A 27,274-nucleotide genomic window follows, 5' to 3' on the forward strand; every position below is an offset into this window, starting at 1 on the left:
TGCTGCTTGGCCTGCTGTGTTCATCCAGCCCTGCACCTTGTTGTCTCGGATTCTCCAGCATCTGCAGTTCCTACTATCTCTCATTGGGGGAAAGTGATGGCTAGTGGGGTTATTGCTATACTATTAATCCAGAAACTGAACTAAAGTTCTGGGGACCTTGGTTCAAATCCCACCATAGCAGATGGTGGAATTGGAATTTGAATTCAATAAAAGATATCTGGAATTAAGAATCTATTGGTGACCATGAAACCATTGCTGATTGTCAGGAAAACCCATCTGGTTCACTAATGTCCTTCAGGGAATGAAATCTGCCATCCTTACCTGGTCCAGCCTACATGTGACTCCAGACCCGCAACAGTGTGGTTGACTCTGAATGCCCTGTGGGCAATTCAGGGATGGGCAATGAATGCTGGCCCAGTCAGCGATGTTCACATCCTGTGAATGAATTCAATGTAGTGATTTTATATATTTTTCTCTCTCTCTCTATCTCACTTGCACCTCGCACCAGAACTTCATTCACTACCTCGGAGAAAAGGAATATGACTTGCATTTATGTACCGCCTGTTTCTCACCCTGTCTGAGCAGAAGTGGTGGTTGTAGGGGCGTTGGTGCTATCATAAATCCAGTCACATCGTGCACTGCCAAGAAGAACTTTAATCAAAATGCTTCTTTGTAATCCAATATTAACAGCCCATTAAAACCGTAAGTAGGTCTCATTACAGCCTCCTGGCTGGGTCCTGCACTTCACTGGAAACACATTTCCTCTGCCTCTGGATTTAACTCAATAAAAAAATCGAAGAGAAAGCGTTTGAGTGTGCTGGTTACAAAACTGAGATTGATTTCCAGAATGTATCTCTGTAGTGGAATGTTGGCCCGAAACAGGTACATTTTCTTTAATATATAAAAGAAATTCAGCATTCTATAATTGAGACAAAATGACACAGAAGAATCCCTTTTGTAGCTAAGTGGGATGGCAGGATTCCTGGCCCTATGCCCTAATGGAAGAGTTGGAAAAGCTCAATGAAATATTTGCATCCTGCCCAATAGGGAATCATTCTTGCAAGCGTGGAAAATGACTATTGCCAGTCTTCTGCAAACTGTTTAATTGCTCAGTTTAGTCAACAAATATCTCCACCCTCTCCAAATACAGAAACCAAAGTATTGGACAGGGTTGAGGTTGCTGAGGTTAGAGCCATAATTGATCTGTTTGATGGCAGATTCTGCTTAGAGATTTTGCTATTCATGGTTTCTCATTGTGAAGAAACTCTCGCCAAGACTGCAATGAATGTTGACTAACTCATCAGTCAACTTTTCCCTGTTGGTCAGCTTAAAAAAAAGGCTGTGGTGGTAACTCATTCAAACTGTGTGCATATTCTGCTGACGTTCTGCCTGGTTTCACACTTTGTGCAATTTACTGCTGCAGTCAGGGTGTGTAATAATGTTTTTATTATAATGCAAAAGTAAATGTTTGTTTGAATTTGGTAGCAGCCACTGGCCACCCTTGAGTGTCACCTTGGTGGAAGTGTGGTATTTGAATGCAGGGTTAAATTGAAGGCTTGTTCATCTCTGCAGTGGGTGTGAAAGACCCCACGTCATATCAAAGTCAAACAAGTCAGCTGCCTGTGTCTTGGCACCTGTTCTTCCCTCAACTAATACTAATACTTTGTGGGACCTTGCATGCAAACCAGCTGTTGTTTAAGAGTTCGTTATGAAAGGTAACTAAAACTTTCTAGTGGCTGTGAAAGGGCATAGTTTCATGGCAGCTTCTGATTCTTTTTGTTGGTATCATCACTTCTGGAATGTTCTGTGTAATAATGGTAGTTTTTAAAAAAAAAACATTAGGATGGAAGTGCCTCTGGCACAGCCTGTGTTTCTTTAGAAGCTAAGCTACTTTCTTGAACCGGTGCAGTCCATGTGGTGTTGGGACATCTGCAATGCCCTGAGGGAGGGAATTCCAGGATTTTGTCTCAGGAACAGTGATAAATTTCAAAGTCAGGATGGTGTGTGACTTTGAGGGCATCTTGCAGGTATGAAAGGTGCTCTTGTTTGAAATGTGTTATTGAAGGTCTTGGTGACTTGCTGCAGTGCATGAAGATGTTTCTGTCTATCAGTACTCAATAGCTGCTTTCTATCTTTAAACTCAAACCTCCATTCCCATGCTGAGGTCCAGATTCCGGGAAATGAAATTTCTAACTCTAGTTGAGGTTTTGATTTCAGTTGCTGTAGGTTATTTAATCACAGGTGGGGATTGGCTTGGAGTTCTTCGATTAGCAAAGTGATTGGCGACATCTGGTTCTTCACAACTGTACAGTGATCCAGATTGGCAAGGGTCTTCGTGTGAAGATAGATACCCCCCACAGTCACACAAGTTACTAACGCCACTGTCCAAACTGAGGCTTTAGAAACTCTGACCACCTATGATTTTTAGCATCCTCACCTTTTTATGAGAGAAGATGGAACATATTGCATTAGGGGATACTAATGTGCTGAAGGATAATCTTTGCTGAATTAATTGGCTATTGAATCTCTTGCATTTGAATTTCAGATCTATATTACACCCAATGCAAAACCAGAGCAAAGTAAGTGTGTAATGTTCCTATTTTTCTTCCTTGTTTGCTTTAACTGGCCATTTTACAGTTCTGTACTGGAGATTGAGTTGCGTGTCCAATCATTAATCCTCAGTCACTTGTTTTAATTCTTCTCTTGCATAGTGCAACTGAATGAATTGGGCGTAAAGTTTGTGAAGAGATGTATTAATGCAGTGGAGACCAAAGGTAGGTCCCATTATCAATAAAATCCAATCAAATCAAGTTGGCTATGCCAGCAGGCACCCACTGGGTTTTCATGGTGTCACGGCCGTTATAGCCATGTGGCTGTTTATTTCTGTTGCCCCTGGAGTTAAGCAAATTGGGAGCAAGTTTGTGCTGTGTCCCTGTTACTGTAAGCCACTGGGCGACATTTTACTGAGTGTCCTGCTAGGGGTCCGAATCTAACCCATATATTGTGCACATATCCCCATTGCTTTATACTGTGCTTCCAGGGACATTCACCCATTCTGTCCCATACTGTCTGGGGTGGTGGATTTTATGTAGAGATGACATCAGTTTCTTTAAGCAATACATTTCCCCTTTTTTTTAACCTCTATCCCTAAAACATCTCGTCTGAGGAAAGATAGAGGTTTTTAATATTTAGCCCAGTTTCTATAAAATATTGAATTTGGATTTGTTTACTTTTTGCAGGAATCACCACAGAAGGTGTTTACAGAACTGTTGGCAGCAACCTCCAAGTACAGAAGCTACTAACTCAGTATTTTGGTGAGAACACAACCTTAATGAGGACATCGCTGGTCTTTGCTCCCTGACCTTTCCCTCAGTTATCATTGTTGCACCCCTTGTTCTGGGAAGGCCCTATTTGGATAAACCAAACTCTTACTGGTCTGAGAGATAGTAAGAACTGCCGATGCTGGAGTCAGAGATAACCCAGTGTGGAGCTGGAGGAACACAGCAGGCCAGGCAGCATCAGTGGAGCAGGAAAGCTGACGTTTTGGGTCAGGACCCTTCTTCAGATAAAAGGGAAGAAGGGGCCCGACCTGAAACGTCGGCTTTCCTGCTCCTCCTGATGCTGCCTGACCTGTTGTGTTCCTCCAGCTCCACACTGTGTTATCTCTGACTGGTCTGGGTACCACTTGGCACAGTTCCCCTGCTGTACTGGGTGCTGGTAATGTACGGGTTTCAGGAATGTTATTTATGGAATCCTGTGCCCAGTCTGAGGGTTGCCGTATCCTCCCTTTATGAACCCATGCTGCGTCTGCCCAATGGGACAATTTCTGTCTAGATGTCTTGCTATTTCTTCCTTGATGATAGATTTGAGCATTTTCCCCACTATAGAAGTTAAGCTAACTGGCCTATAATTCCCCATCTTTTGTCTACCTCCTTTTTTAAACAGTGGTGTCGCATTTGCTGTTTTCCAATCTGCTGGAACTGCCTCTCAGTCCAGCCAATTTTGGAAAATTACCAGGGGCGCATTTTGAGGCACATTTTGAGATGCATTCCATCAAGGCCAGGAGACTTATCTACCTTTAGTTCCATTAGCTTGCTCACACTACCTTTTTCGTGATAATGATCGTGTCTAGGTCCTCACCTATTTTAGTCTCCTCGTCATCAATTACTGGCATGTTATTCGTGTCCTCCACTGTGAAGACCTTGGCTAATTCCTCATTTTGCATTATTTAATCCCCCTTCTCATCCTCTAAACAACCAATATTTATCTTAGCCACTCTTTGTCATTTTATCTATTCATAGAAACTTTAGCTAACTGCAAAAGCTAACAGCCTATTATAGTCTCCATTGTTTAAATCCAGGAACCTGGTATTGGATTTTATCTTCTCACTTTCCATCTTCATTCTTAATTCAATCATATTGTGACCACTCCTTCCAAGAGGATCTCTAACTAAGACATCATTAATTACTCCTGTCTCATTACACAGGACCAAACCTAGGATAGCTTGCTCCCTCGTTGGTTCCATTATATGATGTTCAAGTAAACTATCGTGGATACATTCAATGAACCCCTCCTCAAGGCTACCTTGACTGACCTGGTTTGACCAATTGATATGTAGATTAAAATCCCCCATGATAATTGCCATACCATTTTTGCAGGCATTAGTTATTTCTTCGTTAATTGCATGCCCCAATGTGATGTTATTAATTGATGGCCTATAGACTAACCTACTAGTGACTTTTCCTTCTTAGAATTGCTAATTTTTGCCCAAATGGATTCAACCTTATTCTCCACAGAACGTATCATCTCTCACTACTATCCTGATGTCATCCTTGAATATGAGATCTACACCACACCCCCTTACCTTCCTGTCCGTCATTCCAAATAGTCTGAATAGTTTACTCTTCAAATCTTCCAATGGTTCAAAGCTGGTCTTCGTCATAGAGTGTAGAGTTATTGAAAAGTAAATGTTAGCATTAATTCATTCAATTCCCTTTTCTTTTCTCTTATTTCATATTTTAAATGCTTTGATCACTTTACCCTGTCTGTATATGTTGCATTTTCAATAAAGGTCTGCAAGTTTGGAAGGAAGGTAATGAGAGAGCTGGATGAGATGCAAGAATGATGCCATATATTGATGACTGTAGCAATCTGGTAACCCAATAACTTGCATTTATGTTCCACCTTTAACATCACAGAGGAAGCATCATCCAAATTAGCCAAAAAATATTGACACCGAGCAAGATTAGGAGATATTAAGACAGGTATTGTTCATAGAGGCTAGTTTTAAGATGGAAAGGATAGAAAGTTTGGATCTTGGTAGTTGATGACATGGCTGCCAGTGGTAGAGAGATGCAAGTCCACATTGTGTTGAAGTAAGACCATAAGAAACAGAAACAGGAGCAGGACGAGGCCATTCGGAGCCTTGAGCCTGCTGCACTAATCAATGGATTCATGGATGATCTGACACTCCAAGTCCACTTTCCTGCCTTTTCTCATAACCCTTGGTTCCCCAACTGATCTGGAATCAATTTCAATCCATAGTATACACAGGGACTCCACCCCCACAGTTCTCTGTGGCAAGGAGTTCTAAAGACACTCAACCCTTAAATTCCTCCTCATCTCAGTCTTAAATTGACACCCCTTTATTCAGAGACTATGCTCTCTGGTCCAAGACTATCCCATGAGGGGAAACTTCCTCTCAGCATTTACCCTGTCAAACCATTTAAAAATCCCATTTCTTTCAAAGAGATCACCTCTCACTCTTCTAAACTCAAATGAGTAAAGTCCCAGCCTGTTCAATCTTTGCTCATAAGACAATCTCTCCATGCTAGAGATCACTCTAGTAAACATTCCTAAACTACCTCCAATGAAATAATAAATAGATTTAATTTTGCTACATTCATATTTTAAAAAATCCTGATGTATCAATACCAGACCACAACTGACACACAATAATATAATTTTGCCAGCAATTTCATTATATTCAAAAGTCAATTTGTTCAATCAGTGCCAAGCAATAATTGAGAGGAAAAATGCTAACTTTTTCTTTCATTTTAATGTGTTGGAGTGGGGGTGTTGCTGGTAAGGCCAGCACTTATTGCCTATCCCTAACTACCCCTTAAATTATGAGGATTGCTAGGGTTGTTTTGGAGGGCAGGTAAGAGTCAACCACATTGCTTTGGATCTAACATCACGTGAAGCCAGACCGTGTGCAAGGTCCAATCTTTCCTTCCTTGGAGGGCAGTATTGAAACTGATGGGCTTTTACAATATTCGATGATATTTGTGTGGTCACCATTTACTAAATAGTTTCAAATTCTCCCGACTGTTGTGGAATTTCAAACCAGAACATTAGCCTGGGTCCCCAGATTACTAGTGACATTACGTCATCGGTCTCCCCTGGAATATATAGTCCAGGCTTTATAGCCAATATCAGAGGGAGTTGTACTGGTCAGACCACTCCTTGAGAATATTGTGTGGATGTGGGGACTGAGACTAGGGAAGACATTATCTGTGCACACGTGTGCATGTACAAGTGTTATAAAGTGCAGATTAACTCCCCTCTGAGAACTAAAGCTGGAACACCTTGTCCTTTCATCGGTAAAAGAAGTGTGAAAAGTGGCGTAATCTGCCCTTCAACAAATTCTAGTGGTTAAATAAAATAAATCCCTGACTTTACAACCAACAAGTAACAGCTTATTTATCTAACAGTGAACAAATTAACTAAGCTATTAACAAACCGAATCAACCCCTTCTAACTATTTCCGAATAAAGCAAGATTCTAATGATATGCTTTTCCAATAAATACAAGTCCCACTTATATAAAATAAAAATAGAATTTAGTCTTTTGGAATGACAGGCTACGTGTTTTGCAGAATGTTCTGTGTCTTCGTCGATCCTTCTGTCAGGAATGCCTTCTCCATCAATTCTTTTGTTGGGAATATTAACTATTTGTGCCATTGGTACTGTTGTTGTTTAGATGGTGCTTTGTCTAAGACATAGAGGAGTCTGTGAGAGCCAACAATTCTCTCATGAGAGCTGAGGCTTGTTAGCTCTGGTGGATGGCAGTTAGCTTTGGGGTTTTGACCAACAGCCCCCTTCTTTTATACCCTTGATGACCTATCAATATTCCTTACAATAGGATTGATCCTATGTTGTCAAAACCATCAGATTTAAATTTAATAGGTTTTTGGTATCTATGTGCCTGGTTCAAATTGACTGGCTGAATTCAAAAGCTTGTTGTTTTGGTAAAAACTGCTGCTTGGTCTGCAAACTGTACAGCCTTTTGATACAAATGTTTCAATTTGGGTACCCTATGTACTTGCAAACTTTCAAGCTGCTGCTCACAGACATCCAGTTTAAATTTTCTAAGTTTTTCTAAGCACAGAAAAAGCACATCATCTTTTAAAGGGACCACACAATGCTTTCCCTTCTAGTATTTTACAAACACCAAATTCTAACGTCCTGCCTCCCAATCTACAAGTACTCTATCCAACTTTGCAACACAAGCACGTGCACATACATGCACATGCGCACAAACACAAAAACGCACAGTTACTTACAGACACGCAAAAAGGACTGAAGTAAGGAATTCCCATCTGAATGGAGTACTAGAGGGTTGTCAGTACCTTCAGGTATGAATGGCAGAAAATTGGGCGGTAAAACCTTTGATGTAAAAGATAATGAGAAGGATAATGGTGGTTGGGTCACATTTTGTGATAGGCTTCTCTATAAGAGTATGGAGAAGCTCTCACAATGAGGAATCTCACCACTTCTGAGTACATGGCGCACTGGGCTTTCTCCCTGTTTGCCATTCCTTCACCTCTTGCAATTTGTGTGCTGCCAAACAGAGGAGTGAGCAGAGTGTGCCTGAGCTACCTAAACAGTTCATAATGACCAACACTTTGTGATCTGTAGTTTATTTTATGTTTTTGTTCCTTTAGATCCAAATCACCCTGGTGATGTTGATCTCCAGAGTTCTGAGTGGGATATAAAAACAATCACCAGCGCACTGAAGCACTACCTCAGGTAAGAGGCCCAAGATGGCACAGAGTGCAGGATGATACTGTCTGCAGAATCACAGAATTGTTACAGTGCAAAACATGGCCATTCAGCCCATTGTGTGTCCATTGGCTCGCTGAGCACTGTTGCTTAATGCCAATCTCCTGCCTTTACCCCACAACCCTGACATTGGTACTATTCATTAGGGCATCCATTAGGTGAAAAATATTAATCTTGCCTCTCATTTGTGACACTGAATTTCCATCATTTGTTACACGTGCTGGGAGTGATATCTTTGTCTGTTTTTGTTAATAGATTAAAGATTGTTAGGATGTTACAGTATAAGAATGTTGACTCCTTGAATGAGGCCATTCTGTCCAAACTGCCAGTGCTGGCTCTTTGAAAGACCTCCCCAGTTAGTCCCATTTCTTAACCTCCCCTTCCCAGGTGAGGCAGTGGTGAGTGGTAATGTGGCTGGTTTTAGTAATCCAGAGCTCTAGGTTAATATTCTGGGAACAACAGTTTGAATCCCACTATGGGAGATGGTGAAATTTGAATTCAATTTTTAACAAATAATCTAGTCTAAAAGAGACCGTGTAACCACTGTCAATTGTCATAAAAACACATCTGATTTGCTAAAGCCTTTTTAGGGAAGGAAATCTGCTGTCCTTACCTCGTCAGGCCTACAAGCGACCTGCAATGTGGTTGACTCTTAATTGGGGACAAATGCTGGCCAGGCCAGGCCAGCAACTCCCATGTTCATTTTAAAAAAAAAAGCACTCCCCATAGCAGCTTACTCTTTGCTAGTATGTATTCCAATCCAAGGTACTACCAGCAAGCATGTTTCAGATCACCATCCCTCGCTGAGCTTTGTTCTGAGAAAAAAATAAACTCTTCATTGATGTAACTTAAAAGGCAGATTTTGCCCTCACTGTTTTCAGAATGTACCTACCTCTGGCAATTGGCTGTATTTCTCAAGCCTATCCAGATGTCCATGTCTTTTCTGAAACAAAATCGCAAGTTGTTGCTTACAAACAAAAGTAGGCCTGGACTTTCCAGTCAGCGTTAGAGGAGGAACACATTCAGTTGACTGAGTTGGAAATTGTAGCCTTAGAATCATAGATTCCTTACAGACCAGAAAGAGGCCATTTGGCCCATCAATTCTGCACTAACCCTCTGAAGAGCATCCACCTAGATCCTCATAACCCTGCATTTCCCATTGCTCATCCACCTAACCTGCACATCCTGTACACTACAGTGCAATTTAGTATGGCCAGTCCACCTAGCCTGCACATCTTTGGACTGTGGGAGGAAACCGCAGCACCCAGAGGAAACCCACGCAGACACGGGGAGAATGTGCAAACTCCACACAGACAGTCACCTAAGGCTGGAATTGAACCCGTACCTTTGGAAGTTGTGTCCTGCTGTAGTATGGATTCAGTGAACCTGAGCGATGATGTGCAATTCTGACCTTTTTCTCATAACACAACCCAAAGACATGTCCCTCACGATCTGGCCTTAATTCAGTAACTTTCAGTTCTTTGAACAAATCTATCATCTATTTTTCTTTCTTGGTCTTGCCTGCTGTTGGGCAGTGGGGGTGGGGTGAGTAAGTCCAGGGACATGTGCAGAACAGCGGGTGCTGGAGTGCCTTGATTCTTGTTTAAAAGATGTGCTGCTGAGCAGGCTTCGTTAAGCACAGCTCTAAATAAATAGTTAATTTATAGATGAAAATCTCTGCAAGTCTCGGGTAAAGTACAACTGGATGTACTGAGCCCATTGCTGAGGGCTCCCAAAAACACACTTCTGGTCACTTGGCTTCAGGTAAAAACTAGTTTGCTGAAACTCCTGATGTCATTTCCGTCCTCAGTCATGACAAATGTCTTGCTGTTTGCTTCTTGATACTAGAGGAAAGGCATGAATTAATTATTGAATGGCATTTGCTGAACAATCATGAGTGTGCTAATAGCTATGCTCACAACCAATTTGAGATGATCAGTCAAGCTTGTAACATCGCTTCTAGAAGTGACAGATGTTAACAGATCTGGTTCTCTGCAATCTAAAGGCATATGTTCAAATTTTCAACTTGTTTTGGATTCTCTGGGAGTTTGGTCAGCCTACTATCTCCTGTTTCATTCACCATGGCAATGCCTTAGCTAATCGAAGTTGTCTTGCCAAAGAATGGTGAATGATGAGATGCCAGCTCAGTGTCCCTCTGGGAGTAGGTGGAGTTCCCTCTCTGAGTATGGAAATGCAGCAGTTGCCTCATTACAAGTACCCAATCGGCATTTGACACAGGCTGAAGAGAAACGTGTTGCTGAAGCTTTTTGTTTTGCACTAATCAGGACAAAAACACAAGAATACCAACTTCCAAACAGTCCTCACAGTTCTCACTATGGAGGAAAGGGTACTGGTTAGTTGACAAGTCGACTCCAATTGGTGCGGTGTTACTATGAAATTGGCAATGGGAGCTGCCAAACTGTCAAACATCACAATCAACTAGCCAACCAGTCAGCATGCACTTCTCCTGTTATGTAAATTGTTAAAAATATAGAATTTTTGCATTTGTCCTGATGAATGAAAGAAGAAAATCTTCAGCAATATGTTGCACTTTTCAACAGTTGCTTCATTGATACAAACACAAGTGGCAGGTAGCTGCAGCTGTTCTGATCTGAACAAAATCTGGCCTGAACTCAACTGACCCGGGCAAGTGTGTGTCCTTGTGATAATATAGCTTCCTGTCCTGTGGAGCAGTTGGTGCCTTAGTTTTGCAGAGTGGGTTTATGGAGATTTTAAAATGAAGGAGAAATATCAGGTTTTGGTAGTTATTTCTCTGACTCAGGTACAACTTTTATTGAGGTCTGGTGAATATAGAGGTAAGGTCCAAATTCTGGGTTTGAGCTCAATTACATAGCTCTGAGAAGAGCTGCAATGGGATTAGAAAGGTCTTCAGCTACGAGTCTACTATCATTCTTTGTTTGCAAAGGCCTTCATGCTTCGGGAAGGATGTCAGGGCCTGGAGAGGGTGCAGAAGAAATTTACGAGAATGGTACCTGCATTGAAGGGCTTCAGTTATAGTGATTATGAGGTCAGACAGGTGGATCTCATAGAATATGAGTTCCCTGATTGGAGCTATTAACCTGGTCCAATCAGGGACCCCTGGCTGACAGATATAATCAGGAGTGTCAGAGGTTCTGTTCACTTAGAGCTGGATCTGAGTAAGCTGTCAAGTAATGTGCACGTGTAAATAAAGGGTGCTTTGGTGATGGGATACCGGCCTCTGGAGTTATTTCACAGTTACGTGGCAAGATAGAAATGCCGAGAGCCCTCTTCAAATCTCTCCTTAGTCCACATTGCTTCAAAGATGATGTTTAACTCGTAACAACTGCCTTTGGCAGAGTAGTTGGGCAGGTGGGTTAGTTACTGAAGGATGCAGGATTGGACTGACTAACTGAGAGGTCAGAGGTGACATAAAGAATTTCCTTATGTAACAATCTGCTATAATCTCGAGTGTGCTGACTAAAAGGCTGGTGGAAACAAAGTCAACATTGATTTTGAGAATTTGATAAATACACAAAAAAGACAATAGTGATGGGCTGTGGGGAAAGAGAAGTGGATCAGCACTAACTGACTAGCTCTTTCAAAGGAACCAACATTATGGGCCAAATGGCCTCTGAATTATATAATTCCAAATGTTTATAAAGAAAACCTATAGAAAATAAGTGAGCCTTTTTCTAAATTGTCTGTTTACCTCTGGGTTTATATCTCCCAGAATTGTTCCAACTCATTGCACAATTGGCATATTTTGTTCCACTGTTGTTGCAAATTTCCTCTTTGAGTATGTGTCTGGTAATTCTGTCAGGAACGAAAGTGACTGACAAACGATTCTGTGAAGTGAGGGGAATGCGTAGAAAATTCTATTTTGTAATCCTGAGACAGAAAAGAATCTACTGCTTGTTCAGGGTGCACTGTGTCTTGGATTATTTTGGGCTGAGATACAAGTTTGAATCATTAGGTGAGAGTGTGTTGAACATTAGGGCTGGCTTTTGTGTGAAGTGTGAGAGAAACACTTGAAAGCTAACAGCACTCTTTGTAACAGGTGAAACCAGCATCGTTTTTCTTCTTAATGGGTCTGCTCAGCGATTTTGTAGCAGATTTCCTTCATCGATTATAGTCTAGAAGTTCTGAATACTTTTTGTAAGATACAAGTGCTTACAAAGCTGTTCAGTTTTGTTTCAGAAGGAATAGTTCTAAGTACTCCCTAGAAGTTAGATTTGATTCTTGTACCCAAGATGTCAGGCCTTCAGGGTAGTTTTTGTTTTATTTCATATTTATTTTAACCCTTGCATTCAGGAAGATTATCAAAACAGCATTAAATGATTGCATTGTCATTAACGCAAACCAACTCTTCTCTTACTGTGATTAACAAAAGAGTTTTAATTCTGGAAGCCTGCAGTAAAATCTTTGAGCAAATATGGTTTTTTTGTTGTTCAGAAAAAGGGTACGTTGGTTTGGCCCCTGTCCCCAGCTGTGAACTGTGTCCTTCCCTGGTTTTGTGTCTCACCATCCGCTTCTCATGATTCTTTTCAACTCACCTCAGTCACAAAACCTCCCTCCTGATCTCTTGACCACTCCTCAGCACCTCCTGAAATCTGCCATAAACCTCATTTGTAAATTCTTCTTGCCCTTGTAAACTGCCATCCCATCTCCAATTTCCCTTTTCCTTCCCATCTCCTTGAATGTGACCACCTCCCAAATTCTCTCCTGTCCCCAGTGTTCATAAGTTTAGCTTGTCCAAAGTCTTGTAAAACAGCTTGCACCAATATGCAGTCAGCCATCATTCCTGTACTCTCCTGGACCTTTTTTTTTTTAATTAGATCCTGTATCCTGAGCTGATCATGTCAAATTACTTGCAATCAATGCATTTCTTTTTAAGCTCATTTAAACCTGACACCAACCATAACTTAAGAAATAGCTGCAGGAGATGGCTGTTTGGCCCCTTGAACCTGTGGCCTCAATTCAATAAAATTGTGAATGATTTGATCTTTGGCTTCAACTCCATTTTCCCAGCAGTTCCCCATAAACATTGATTCAGATGTGGATCAAGAATCTGTTACCAGCGCAGCCTTGAATATAATCAAAGACATAGTTTCGACTGCACTCTGGAGTACAGAATTCTGAAGAATAATACATTGGGAGAAGAAATTTCTTCTCATCTCTCCTTATTCTAAAACCATATCCCCTAGTTCTCATAAAACAACCCCTTCATCCCATGACTCAACCCAGTATTCCACTGAACAACGTTCAATACAAGTATACCTATTGAAGGTTCATCTCGGAAAGCTTATGGTGTGCCAGCTACTTGATGTTCAAAGTATCCAAACTGTAAGGGACCCCACATATTTTTTCTTTTTAGACAATAAACAGGAATATGTAAGTTGGATACTGCTGTATAACTAAAATGTGCCAAGAGTTTGTTATCAGCAAATTGAAGACCAGTTTGGTTTGTGTGATGTATATCTTAGCCAGACAAAGTGATGTTACTTTCAGAGCAGTTAGTTGTATGTGTTGTGAGCCAAACTAAAACTAGGAGTCTTTAAGTGGAGGAGGACTGCCTGGTGACGGCCTTCAGATTGATCCAGCTCCAGTTTGTTCTACACCTGTGAGTGCTGTGCAGCCCAGAGACATCCAGAAGCCTGTAAATGGGGAACATCTCTCTGTGCGTGAGTGAAAAGACAAAATACAAAATCTAAGATGAGAGATTTTGAATACAAGAAAAGACCTTGGATCTGTGGCTATGGAATTGTAGTTCAACTATCGTTCTGTAGACAACATTTAATTTTAGCAATTATAATTAAAAGAACTGACAAATGACTGTCCATCGTGGGATCTGTGGTCAAATTGCCTTTTTCAAGAATGTGCTTGGGGCTTGTGTTAAAGGAGTATAATTTGAGCAGCACAGTAACAAATTAATATTATTCTTTTACCATTTGTTAAGGGATACGTTTGTTTACAATAGTCTTTTCCTGTCAATGACAAAATCTGTTGCGAATTATTTTTGTCATGAATAGCAGTAAGTCAAGCAAATTGATCACCTTAGTGGTTGAAATTGGCTATTTGCATGTTTGAGAGGGCTTGAGGAACTGTGTTGCTCAATATATGGCTACGATCTTCCCACTAGAGTCGTAACCAAAGCTGAGTAGTGTACTATGCTGACTTCCTATTAAATGCTTAATTCATGCAGAAACCTTGATTTATTCCCAGGTTTGCCCTCTGTGTGGGCTAATTCCTGACATGACATGTTTCCAATGATGTACTTGCTAATCTAGTGGTGCACAAGAAATCCAAGTTCATTATTTGTTCATGCTGAGCACATGTAAACAGTGAAATTAGAGATTTCTGTTCGCTTTTTTAAAAAGTGACAGTGTTTCGAGTTTGAAAATTTTGATTGTCTTTTAGAAGAAATGATATGAAATTAATTTATTCCTTCTTCCCCCACTAAACACGTCTTATAGGCGGGCATGAGTGTAAATTTGGATTCTTTTGTAAGGCCTCCTAATGTTTCTGTTTCTTATGAAGGTAAGACTCTGTTGAATATCAAATAATAAATCAAATCCTACTCTCTGCTCAATACAGGAATCTTGAAGAGCCAGTAATGACTTACAAGCTCCATAGAGAACTCGTCTCTGCATCCAGTAAGTGTGTTGGATTTTGTTCTTGTTCAGCTCTAATGGTGTATCTGAGTTATTCACTTAGTATATGGGCCTCAGGGGTGGGAGTTGGTGGGGAACAGGAATAATATCATAGTGTTCATTGCTACTGCACTGGTAGTCAGTGAACCAGACACAGGAGTTCAAATCCCATCACCGTAGCTGGGCAATGTGAATTCAATGAAATGGACGAGGAATAAAATGTGGGGGTGAGTAACGATGTCTGAGAAACTAACAGAATTTTACTAAAACCCTGCTGGCTTACCAATGCACTTTGGGGAATAAAATCTACTCTCCCTACCAGTTTGGCCTATGTGTAATTCTAGATACACAACAATGTGGTTAGTTCTTAACTCGTACAGGAGAGGCGATGGCTTCGCAGTATTGTCATAGATGGTTAATCCAGGTAATGTTCTATGGACCTGGGTTTGAATCCTGCCAGGGCAGATGGTGGAATTGGAATTCAATAAAAATCTGGAATTAAGAGTCTAGCAATTCCATTGTCAATTGTTGGAAAAACCTATCTGGTTCACTAATGTCCTTCAGGATATCCTTACTGTCATCCTTACCTGTTGTGACTCCAAACCCACAGCAATGTGGTTGACTCTTAACTGGCCTCTGGGCAACTAAGGATGGACAAGAAATGCTGGCTCAGCAGCGATACCCACATCTAGTGAATAATATACTTTTTTAAAATTGTCACCCAGTGTACATCTAAGTTGAACAGACAAGAAAATCCTGAATAACAACATATGAAATAGGAGCAGGAGTAGGCTTTCTGGCCTGTCGAGCCTGCTCCGGCATTCAATGAGATCATGGCTGATCTTTTCATGGACTCAGCTCCACTTAACTGCCTGCTCACAATAACCCTTTAATTCCTGTACTATTCAAAAATCTATCTGTTTTTGCCTTAAAAACATTCAACAAGGTAGCCTCAACTGCTTCACTAGGCAGGGAATTCCACAGATTCACAACCCTTCTGGTGAAGAACTTCCTCTTCAACACAGTCCTAAATCTGCTCCCGCTGGTTCTAGTTTTACTCGCCACTGGAAACAACCTCTGTGCTTCTATCTTAGCTATTCCCTTCATAATTTTGTGTTTCTATAAGATCCCACCCCCCCACCCGTTCATAAACACATACAATGCTGCTAATGCTCGCTAGTCACGTGGCATCTGTGGAGAGAAACAGATGTTAACATTTCAGGCTGGTGATCTTTCTTCAAAATTGAAGAAGATAGAAATAAAATAGATTTTAAACCAGTGGAACAAAGGAAGGGGCAAAACAACAAAAGGGAAGATTTGTGATAAGAGTGGAAAGCAGGAGAGGTTAAATGACAAAAGTGGCAATTAGTAAGAATCTAAGATGTGTCCAGTTGAGGGGTGAATGGCGACATAGCTGTTTGAACGTAAAATGAAGTTGTTTTAAAAAAAAGACAAGACCAACCCAGTCAAAAAAAAAGGAACAAACAAATGGAGGCAAAATTTGTAGTCAAATTCTGGGTTGAGTTCAGAGGGCTGTAGAGAACCAAACTGAAAGCTGACATTGTTCCTTGAGCTTGCTTTGAGTTTTGCTGGAACTCAAATGTCTGTCCAGTGTCCATTACTGAGTGGGAGCAATATGGAGAGTTAAATGACCAGTGACTCAAAGCCCAGGGTCATGCTTGTGGAGAAAACCCTGCATTTGACTTTGTGCTGAGTTAGTTGACACATAAAGATGCATCAAAGACCATAAGAGAAAGGAGCAAAATTAGACCATTTGGCCCATTGAGACTGCTTCATCATTCAATCATGGCTGATATATTTGTCATGCCCACTCTCTGGCCCTTCTCCCTGTAACCCTTCATTCCCTTACTAATCAAGAAGCTATCTATCTCTGTCTTAACTATAGTTAATGATTTGGCCTCGACAGCCTTCTTGGTAATGTATTCTACAGATTCACCATCCTCGGGCTGAAGAAATTCCTCCTCATCTCAGTTCTAAAGGGTGTTCCTTCGTTCTGAGGCTGTGCCTTGGGTCCTAGTCTCCCCTACTAGTGGAAACATATTCTCCACCTCCACTCTAGCTAGAGCCCTTGGTATTCTGTAAGTTTTAATCAGATCGCCCCTCATCCTTCTAGACTGCATTGAGTACAGACCCAAAGTCCTCAACTACTCATATGACAAGCCCTTCAACTCCAGGATCATTCTTAAAAACCTCCTCTGGACCCCCTCCAAGGACCATTGCATCTTTCCTCCAGATATGGGCCCAAACTTTCTCTCAATATTCCAAATGTGGTCTGACCAGAGCCTTGTACCGTCTCAGCAGTACATCCTTGTTCTTTGTATTCTAGCTCTCCTGAAGTGAATGCTAACATTGTATTGCCTTCCTAACTACCAGTCAAACCTGTTAACCTTCAGAGAATTCTGAACTAGGATTCCCAATCCCTTTGTGCTTTAGATTTCTGGAAGCCTTTTCCCATTTAGAAAATAGTCTGTGTCTCCATTCTTCCTACTAAAGTGCATAACCTCTCACTTTCGCACTTTCAATCTGCCACTACTTTGCCCATTCTCCTAGCCCGTTCAATTCCTCCTGCAGCGGCTTCGCTTCCTCAATGTTACCTGTCCCTCCACCTACATTTGTGGCATCTGCAAACTTAGCAACAATGTCCTCAGTTCTTTCGTCCAGATTGTTAATGTATGATGTGAATAGTTATAATCCCAAAACTGATCGCTGTAGAACTCCAAGTCACCGGCCACCATCCTGAAAAATACTCCTTTATCTCCACTTTCTACCTTCTGCCAGTCAGACAATTCTCTATCCATGCTATACCTTACCCCTAACACCATGGGCTCTTATCTTATTTAGCTTGTTATAGGCCTTCTGGAAATCCAAATAGATCAGCTCCATTGGCAGTCCTTTGTCCAACTTATTTCTCAAAGCATTCCAACAGATTTGTCAGCCTTGCCCATCTCTTGACAAAGCCATCAGACTCAGTCTGATTTTACCATGCACATCCAAGTATTTCAAAATCCCATCATTAATAATGGACTCTTAAAATGTTGCCATTGGCTGAGGGCAGGGTAATTGGCCTATAATTTCTTAAAAAGCGGTGTTACATTAGCCATTTTCCAGTCCCCTGGGATCCTACCTGACTCCAGTGATTCCTGAAAGATCACCACCAATGCCTTGCCTTAGGAGTCCTGAAATGAAGTGCAGAATATTTGTGCTAGCCATGTGAGTGATGCTGGATATATGGCCAAGTGCCAGTTGAGGATAGGGAGCAGGCTCCATTGTGATGGGACCCCAAGGGTGGGTAGCCTTATATGATACTTTTATGATGATTTGAAGAATGTTACTTTGGTAAGTTACTGAAGACTTGCTTTTATTCAATTAACTCCAGAAAAAAAAAAATCATGAGGGGGTGAAGACAGTTGAGCAAATTAGTATGAGGGAGGGGGGCAAAAAGAAAGTGGGAAAGACTGATCATGTACCTGCTAGTGCATAGACAGTGTGAAAGAATCAACAAATGCCACATATTAACCTTTCAGTTAAATAATGAAAGCAATTATTTATCATAAGTTGATTTATTTCTGTAGGTAATTATAATTGACTTAGCATTGTCAGATGATGCTAGACACGAATTATCTTTAAATTTTCACTTATCGGATGTGAGCAGGGCTGAGACTTATTACCTATCCCTAATTGCCCTGAGGAGGTGCTGTTGAGTTGCCACCTGAAGCTGCTGCATTTCTTCCTGCACAGGTAGACCCACAGTGCCATCAGGGAAGGAGTGTCAGGATTTAGTCATTGATGAACTGTGATTTCATTCTATTGTCAGGATGAGATGAATAAAATATTGACTATCTCATCTTTGTTCAGAATTCCTAAGATCAACTGAGTGGCCGTGGTTAATTGCTGTCTAATATGTGTTCATGGCACTAATAGGCCATGGAAGTAAAAACGTTTTTCTTCAATGTTTTTTGAGATTATAAGCCTGCCCCTTTTCGTTGTGCAATGCACAACCAAGAGACAGCTTTAAGAGTCATCTTCCTGAATGCTCTGGAGCTCATTTGCCTGGTCTTCATGTTTGATCTCATAGTGAATGCATCAAAGAACATTTTCAGCATTGAGTTGTTTTGTATTATTCTTCATTCTTGGATTGTGGCAAGGCCAGATTTTATTTACCATTCCTAGTTATCTTTTGTGAAGTTGGTAGATGTTTTTAGTCCCTTTTCTTAGTGGATTGTTAAGCCAGTAGATGGAGTTCTGATCATTTATGTCTTGCTGATGGCAGACACGCTTTGCAAAGCTGGGAGTTAAGCCACTTGCTGCAGAATATCTAGCCTGCCAGCTGGATGATGCATGGCGCCCTTCTGTCTGCAACTGAAATCTGCAGGACTACACAGTCACCCTCTCTCAACCGGTCTTTTTCCTCTCCCAGGTGGTTTGTGCCATCTGAAGGTGCCAAAACAAAAAAAGGGAGGAAAGGACACACCTGGCCTTCAACCTTTCAGCGCCCTCTGCAACTCAGTCATTGATCAACACAATCCTCTCAGATTCTCCAGCATCGGCAGTTCCTACTACCTCTCTCTGGAGATCCTGGCAATTGTCTTCCCTTCCTGACTCTGATCAGGTCCTCCAGCATCTGCCTTTTGAACAGCTGTCAGGGAGGGTATGTTGAGAATGCAGTCAGTCCTACAGATGAGTTAATCCAGGAGGGTCTGCAGGTCATTCTCTGTAAATTACAGACCTCTCCCTGTCCGTCCTCTTGCTCTCCACACATTCCTCTGTGAGAAAAGAAAACAGAACAATTTGTGAATATCCATTAAGCATTTTTTAAAAATTGACTTGCAGAGAAATCTCCACAACAGAGCCGCCCATCACTTAACTTGCATTGTCCAGCCTTGCTCAGAAGTCCCTTCAGTCTCCCTCATCTGCTGTTCCTGCTCTACCCTAATAAAGGGCTCACTATTTCCATCAGCATTTACATTCATACCCATGTTCTCAGCTATTCAGATTGGTTCGACAGAAAAATTTGGTCATCTGTTAGTTAATATTGGGTGTAATTTTGTTGGGAGACTCCCATTGCCTCATACAGGAAATTCCATCGCAATTGATGATATTATCGGGCCCCAAGGTAGGAAGCTGGACCACGTTATAGGATATTGAAGTTGGAAATGAAATGTGTTGAGTGTCTCCTTCCATCTCTACCCTGATTGTGACAAGTGTTTGCTGTGTTACAGAATCTGACAACCTGGATTACAGACTTGGTGCTATTCACTCCTTGGTGTATAAGCTACCAGAGAAAAACTGGGAAATGCTGGAACTTATAATTAGACATCTCGTGAAGTAAGTATCACAGGAATCAATTGCTCAGAAGGCTGCCATAAGACATATGACTGGTAAATGGTCCCATGCTTTAGGAGTTGAGGGGTTAAGTTGACACTTCTGTGGTACTAAAACATGCAAGGAATATATTGTCCAGATCCCAGGTATTTGACCCATTTTAGTCCACATCTGTCTTCCTGGTTTCATTTGTACAGTAAAACCATGATAAGTTGAATTTGGGGGGACCTGCCCACATAGACGGAGTGCTGAGATAGCTGAGGAGGTCAATATTTGATCTGATTTGAACACAAACCGCTATCTTTTCTTTAAAAAAAAAAGTAAAAACAGTGATGTAATATGTGGAATTTTTCTGCTTGTTTCACACCTTACAATGGCCTGACCTTGTACAGTAAAAGATATTGAAAAATGACAGTTAATTCAGGAAATGATGTGGTATTTTCTTTAGTGGACCGCCTTTGGACAGGTCCACCATGTTGTTGGTGCGGCCAGAGATGTTTTTGTGATGTTGTGCTGCTGTGTCAAATCCTGGAGCATCTTTACAGCCTCTAGGCTCAGGAAACGAACTTCAGTCTTACATCGGCAGTCTCTTGTGATTGAGGATGAGTTGATTCAATCATGGAAATGAGTTCTCGGGTGACTAAAGACTCTAGTAGAGCACCTACAGCCTGTCACAGCTGGGGCAGCTGGAAAAGGAGGATGGGACACCCAAATTGCCATGCCCTTTTTTCTCTGACATTTGAGCTCAGCCTGTCATCTATGATGATGTTTGAGACATATGGATCCTTCCCAGATACTTGCTCTGCAGAGCTGAGATGAGGAGTCATCTAGACTCGAAACATTAGTTTGCCCTCTCTCCTTGGATGCTGTCTGACCTTCTGTGATCTCCTGCCTTTGTTGTTTTCAGTACAAATTCCAGCATCTGCGGTAATTTCTTCCTACCGAGGGAAGAGTACTGACCTTGTAACACACAGGTGCTGATAATGTCTGAATAAAAATGACTTCATCTTTTACTCCTTTGTTGCAAACTTCTTATGTCAGAAGTTTTGAGAAGGTGGTGAATTTCGATTACTGCCAAGAGTACCAAAGTACGTACTTTGGAAGTCTCAATCTGATTGCTTGTACTTGTGCAATAGTTGAGTGAGAAAGACATGAACATGTCTGTGTTTTCTGACAAGTCACTTTGGGGATGATTTATTCGATATTAAACTGCAGACCAACTCCAGTCTTCTACCTTCTGTCCAATCTTTATAGTTTTTATCTATTCTTGGGACTGTGTACTGTTTTGGTCTCCTATATTTGCAATAGGGTATGATTGTGTTAGTAAGTGTGGAGAAGGTTCACTCCACATTCTTGCTTTATCTTTATCAAGAAAGTTCACAGGATAGGCCTTTACCTAATGGAATTTAGAAGAATGAGAGGTGATCTTATTGAAATCTATAAGATCCAGAGGGGTCCTGACAGTGTGGCTACTGGGAGGATAACTCCTTTCCTACAGGAGGAACATAGCTGAGGGGTCACTGTTTAAGAATAAGAAGCCTCCCTTTTAAGATGGAATTGAGGAGAATTGTTTTTGAGAGTTGTTATTCTGTAGAATTCTTTACCCAGAAAGCAGTGGAGGTCAGCTCACTGAATTTATTCAAGGCAGTGTTTTAGATTTTTGGGAGTCAAGGATTCTTTGGGGGACAGGGGACAGACAAAGTGAATGGGGATGAGGTCACAACCAGCTAGGCTATTGTTCTGTTGAATGGTAGAGCAAACGCTATAGGGTGAAAAGGAGCAGAAGTAAGCCAAATTCCTACATTTCTGTGTTGGTATCTTTATCACAGTTGGCATTTATTGGTTATTGAAACAACTGAGTTCCTTGTTGGGTCAGTTTTAGGAGACAACAGCCAGTGGCATAGGATCAGTTTTACAAAGGCCGGATCGGGTGAGTACAGGTTTCTGTCCCTGATGGGTATTCGAGAAGTAGGGCTGGAATGAACGGTGTAATCTTTTTGCTGTTGCTTTGCCTCATCAGCGAATTATTTCATTCTGTGTTTGTGCAGTGTTTGTAGCCAGAATAAGAAGAACTTGATGAGTGCTTTCAACATGGGGGTGATATTTGGACCGACATTAATGAGAGCACAAGAAGATACAGTTGCGGCCATGATAAACATCAAGTTTCAGAATATTGTTGTGGAAATCTTGATCGAACATTATGAAAAGGTACTGTCCAATCTGCACCAGAAGTAAAAGGACTGTTTGGAGCTGTATCACTGCTTACACTGGTGTGGATGCCTGATAGGTGTTCAAGAGACCTGTTTCTGAAATGATAATTATAGTAATGTTAGGAATTGCCCAATCAATTAATTAGTTAATATGAGCAAGAAAACATTTTTGCTATGTAGTCTCTCCTAACGACCAAATAAATGCTGCAAATTGTAGCAACTAAGCTGCTAATAACAATTAATGCGAAGCCATCGAGTCTGGAAGGTCCTGCACATCAGAACTTGGTCCTTATTATAATGGCTGGCTTCAAACATTGGCACTCAAGGTGTGACCATTCCACTTGGATTCTTTGGGTGAGAAGAAGGAAACTGTAAATTACACACAGGTATTACAAAGTGTCTGTGTGCAAAGGAACATATGAGAGGGAGGAGTAGTGGGATGCAGGGGTGGTAAAGGGAAAGCGTAGGACAAGAGCGTGTGACAGGGATTTTTATTAATCATATTCTACAATCAGATCCTAACAGAAAAAAAGGATGTTTATTTATACTGTATCTTTCACAACCTCAAATTTCAAACCAATGACATTCTTTAGAAGTGTAGCCATTGTTATGCAAAATGTGGCAACAAATTTGTGCACAGCAAGGCCCTATTACGCAATAATACCTGATCATTTGTTTTAGTAATATTGATGGAGGGATTGAATATTGGCCAGGCGACTGGTGGTAAACTCTCTTGGTCTTCAGAAAATGCTCTGGGCTCTTTGTCCAACTGAGCATGTTACTGGGCGAGTAATCTAGAGATCCACACTAATATGCTGGGGGCACAAAGGATCAAATCCAATCGTGGCAACTGATGGAGTTTAAATTCAATAAACAAACTTGGAATATCTATCCAGTTTCAATAATAATTCCATGAGACAGTCATCTATTGCTGTAAAAACCCATCTGGTTCATTAGTGTCCTTTTTAGGAAAATAAATCTACCATTCTTACCTGGTCTGGCCTAAGTATGACTCCAGGCCCATGGCAATGTGGTTGACTTTTAACTGCCCTTTGAAATGGCCTGGTAGGCCACTCAATCTGAGGATAATTAGGCTTGCGCAGCAAATGCCAGCCATGCCCACGTTCCATGAAATAATTTGTTTTTTTTTAATTCTTTCTTTGGATGTGAATGTTGTTGATGAGGCCAACATCTTTTGCCCATGAACGAAGTGCCTTGCTACTGCAATTCTGGGGGCATTTAAGGCAGTTCAGTAACTGAGAGGACAACAGGGCCTTGCTTTTTTTTGTCCAAAAGACAGCACTTCAGGCAGTGCTGCACTGCCTCCAGTGTTACACTGGACAGTCAGTCTAGATTACGTGCTCAAATCTCTGGAATGGCACTCAGAGCCCACAGTGTTCTGACTCTGGCAAGTGTTGCCACTAAGCCACAATTAGCAGGTTTACAATAGTGGCCTCGATAGGGTAGAATTATTTTATTTTCCTTTCTGATTTTAATAGCCATCCACATAATAAAACATACGGCCGGAACTTGGCACATCCAGTACCCAACACAGTAAAGAACACGAACTTACCATATAACAACATGGTGTCAACCCACATCCTAAAATATTAAAGCACTGAGCTTCACTGTGCCTCTCTTCTTTCAAGACTCCTTTTCAGAAAGTTTGCTGTGCCATCAGGGTTCTTTAATAAAGATCAAACTGTACTACAAAGAACTGTTGTGATCTTTAAATAAATAAGGTTAAATATAAATCTAGTGAACAGTGAATCCTGATGACCCTGTTGATTTGGTTGAACTGGACTGGTTGAGTTACTGAACCTGATGGCATGAGGGTGCTGGATTAACACACTGTGTAACTGAAACCTGTGTTAATGGTTTGTTCAAATCCAGCTGCTTCTCTGTGTGGCTCAGTAATTCCTTGCAGTCAGCATCCTGTGTTAATGACTGCACTGTTGCTATTGTTAATTCAGTGCTGTCAGGCCGCTGAGCTTGGGACACCTTAGTTCCATGCTGGAGGTACAAATGTGCAAATTTGGGATTTCTTTAGTTATTTCCTTGATTTCCCATTGTCATCTTCAGGAAAAAATTACCCTACAAAGGTGAGGGCCAGAGTTTGGATAGAGCCCACGGAAATTCTATCCTTAAGACATTAAGTGAAAGCCACTGAAGAAATGAGCACGGTGGGGGTTGGTGATGAGAACCTCTGAAAGGGATTCTGAAAACATGTCTCCACTTTGTTCCAATTTTTCAGATTTTTAAGTTCGCACCAGAGGAGAATGCTGCTCCTCCAGTACCACCTCCCAGAGCCGCACCCAGGAAGCGGCAACCAATCACAATCTCCAAACGTGCTGCCCGGCCTCGCACTAACCTCGACTCTTGCCTTCCCAAGGATGGAGAAGGTCAGTACCAGTGTCTTTACCTGTTTTAAAGCAAGGTGCTGCTGTGAAACTGACCTTTGGTCACATACTCTGGTATGACTGATTTTTGTGTATCAAGTGCCACAAAGATTCGATACTAGGCCAAAGTGAGAGAGGGAAGAGTCTGGTTTCTGCTATCTGGTACACATGGTCACGTTCTTCTTAAAAACCCATTTGCCTATCATACACCCATCACTGGGGATTTTCTTTCTTCCCTCTTCACACAGGAACTCTTGTGGTGCTTTTATGCATGTCTAAACCTTCCACTTCATTTGAGATCCTGTGTTTCATTTTTGTTCATTGTTTCCTAGAGTTATGGGTGATTCTGGCTTGGCCAGCATTTGATGCCCATTCCAAATTTACCTTGAGAAGGTAAATGAGCTGCCTTTTTGAATTGTTACAGTCCATGTGATGTAGATAGACTCAGTGCTGTTGGGAAAGAATTAAATGACTTTGACCCAGTGAAGGAATGCTGATATAGTTCCAAGGCAGGATGGTTTGAGGCATATTGGGAAACTTGCACATGGTAGTGCCCAGGTGTACCTGTCTGTGCCCTTCTGGGTGTTCGAGGTCATATGTTTGAAAAGTGGGAAACATTTGCAAGTAGCTGCAGTGCGTCTTGATGCATACTGATGCCATTATGGTGGTGATGGAGGGATTCAATGTGAAAGGTGGTGGGTAAGGTGTCAATCAAGCAAGCTACTTTGTCTTGGATGGTGTTGAGATTCTTTAGTGTTGTTGGAGCTGCCCTCATCCAGACAAGTGGGGAGTATTTCATCACACTCCTGACCTTCAACTTGTAGATGATGGACAGGCTTTGAGGAGTATAAGTTGAATTATGTACCACAGAAATCCCTGCATCTGAGCTGATCTTGTAACTACTGTCTTTATTTCTCTGGTCCAGTTCAGATTATGAGTAACCTGCAAAGTGTTGGTGCATAAGTTCTTACAGTCTTGGCCGCCTGTTGATTTGTGGTGGGCGTCATAGAACAGTATAATTTTAGTTTGCCACTCCACACCGATCTTGTAAAAGTCTGTTAATTAAGAACAAGTTGAGCGAGCCAGCAGAGATTTGTAAAGACTAGGTGATGCTTGACAAATCTGGCCACATTTCTTTTGAAGAAGTGACTAAACAAGTGAAGAGGGAATGTCAATGCATGTTATATATATATGGACTTTTCCAGGAGGTATTATTTGAGTTTCTTCATAAGAAATGTTTACAAACATTGAGGACTTGGGCTGCAACCAATTTACTGACCCAGTTGGGAAATTGGTTGAATGGAAAGAGATGGTAGTGTTAATGGGCAGGTATTCTAATTGGCTGTGTTTAGTGATATCCCACAAGAAGCTGTGTTGAAATCACAACTAATAGTTGTATTTATTCAGTATTTGATGATGGAACAGAAAGCCACACATCCAAATTTCCTGACAATGCAAATATAGAAGATAATGTAAGCATTGTAAATAGAAGCATAAAATTACAAAAAGATATTAACAGGTTAAATAAATAGGCAAAGCTGTAGAACATAGAATTCTATGTTGGCAAATATAATTTAATCCATGTTGGGCTTTCCTTTTTTTAAAAAAGAGAGAGAACGGAGTACCACCTTGTAACCGGTAAAAAGATGGAATAATTGGAGTTTCAAAGAGACTTAGGATCCAAGTACCTTGATTTATTTTAATGTAATGAACTAGTACAAAAAAACCAAAAAGGCTAATGGAATGTCAACCTACTCCCAAATTACTACATTGCACGATGATAGATGTCATGTTTTGACTATTGAAAAGCTCTGGTTAGACCAGGCATGGAAGACTAAGCATTCTGGAGCACCATATCTTAGGGGCAGATATATTGCTTTTGGAAGCAGTGCAACATCAATTTAACAGAGTATTACCTGAGCTCCAGAGTTAAATTGCAAGAAGAGATTACATAGCCAGGGTTGTCATAGAATCATTCTCTGGCATTTAGAAGATCAAGGGGTGACTCATTCAAATGCTTCAAAACATGAAGGAGGAAATGTTTCCAATGATTGGAGAGTTTAGGAATGGGGCAGAGTCTCAGTAAGTTTCTACAGAAGTCAGGAATTGTTGTTGAGGAATGATTATTCTTGAATATTCCCTGAATATTCTTTCTGCAATCTTTTAACAAAACCATTAGCATGGAGAAAGGTCTATCTTCCCATTCCTTCCACATTCAAAGCAAACACTTTTGCCTGGAAATTGTCTCCTGGGAGGTCAGATTGCTGTAGAGGTTATCTTCCCTGGTACTTTCCATAAGTTGAATTTCAACTATGCTGTCCTTAACTACTTCACTTGCCATTCATTGTCCAATTCCAGTTCTTTATGCAGTTTGGTAATAGCTTCACACTCTATTGCTAGGACACCCAACTCCCCTCATGTTTCCTGGCCATTAAACCTGCTGTTGCTTGTAGCTATTCTTACCAGGAGATCAGCCATTTTATGCCATGTTAGTGTGTCTTGTGCCATCCTGTACTATCTGCTACAGCCCACCTCCAATCGCCTTGACACCCACCATCCACCTACATGTAGAACGGATTCCACCCACACACACCCACACACACCCACACACACCCACACACACCCAC

The 27,274-nt window shown here is 41.2% G+C and overlaps 1 protein-coding gene across 2 annotated transcripts in view; it reads right to left on the reverse strand.

Annotated features, from left to right (window-relative positions):
- Positions 1-27,274, reverse strand: part of LOC109915720 (androgen receptor-like) — a 416,431-nt gene that overhangs the window by 2,985 nt on the left and 386,172 nt on the right. The window contains exon 9 of one of the 2 annotated variants that reach the window (XM_048605452.1): positions 18,261-19,479. The exons of the other annotated variant lie outside the window; for it this stretch is intronic. Within the exon in view, the coding sequence (XP_048461409.1) occupies positions 19,421-19,479 (59 nt within the window). The 3' untranslated portion in view covers positions 18,261-19,420. Of the gene's footprint in view, positions 1-18,260; positions 19,480-27,274 lie in introns of those variants that run through there. 2 annotated transcript variants of the gene reach the window in all.

Source organism: Rhincodon typus, chromosome 14, assembly GCF_021869965.1.
Source record: "Rhincodon typus isolate 14 chromosome 14, sRhiTyp1.1, whole genome shotgun sequence".
Lineage (NCBI taxonomy): Eukaryota > Metazoa > Chordata > Chondrichthyes > Orectolobiformes > Rhincodontidae > Rhincodon > Rhincodon typus.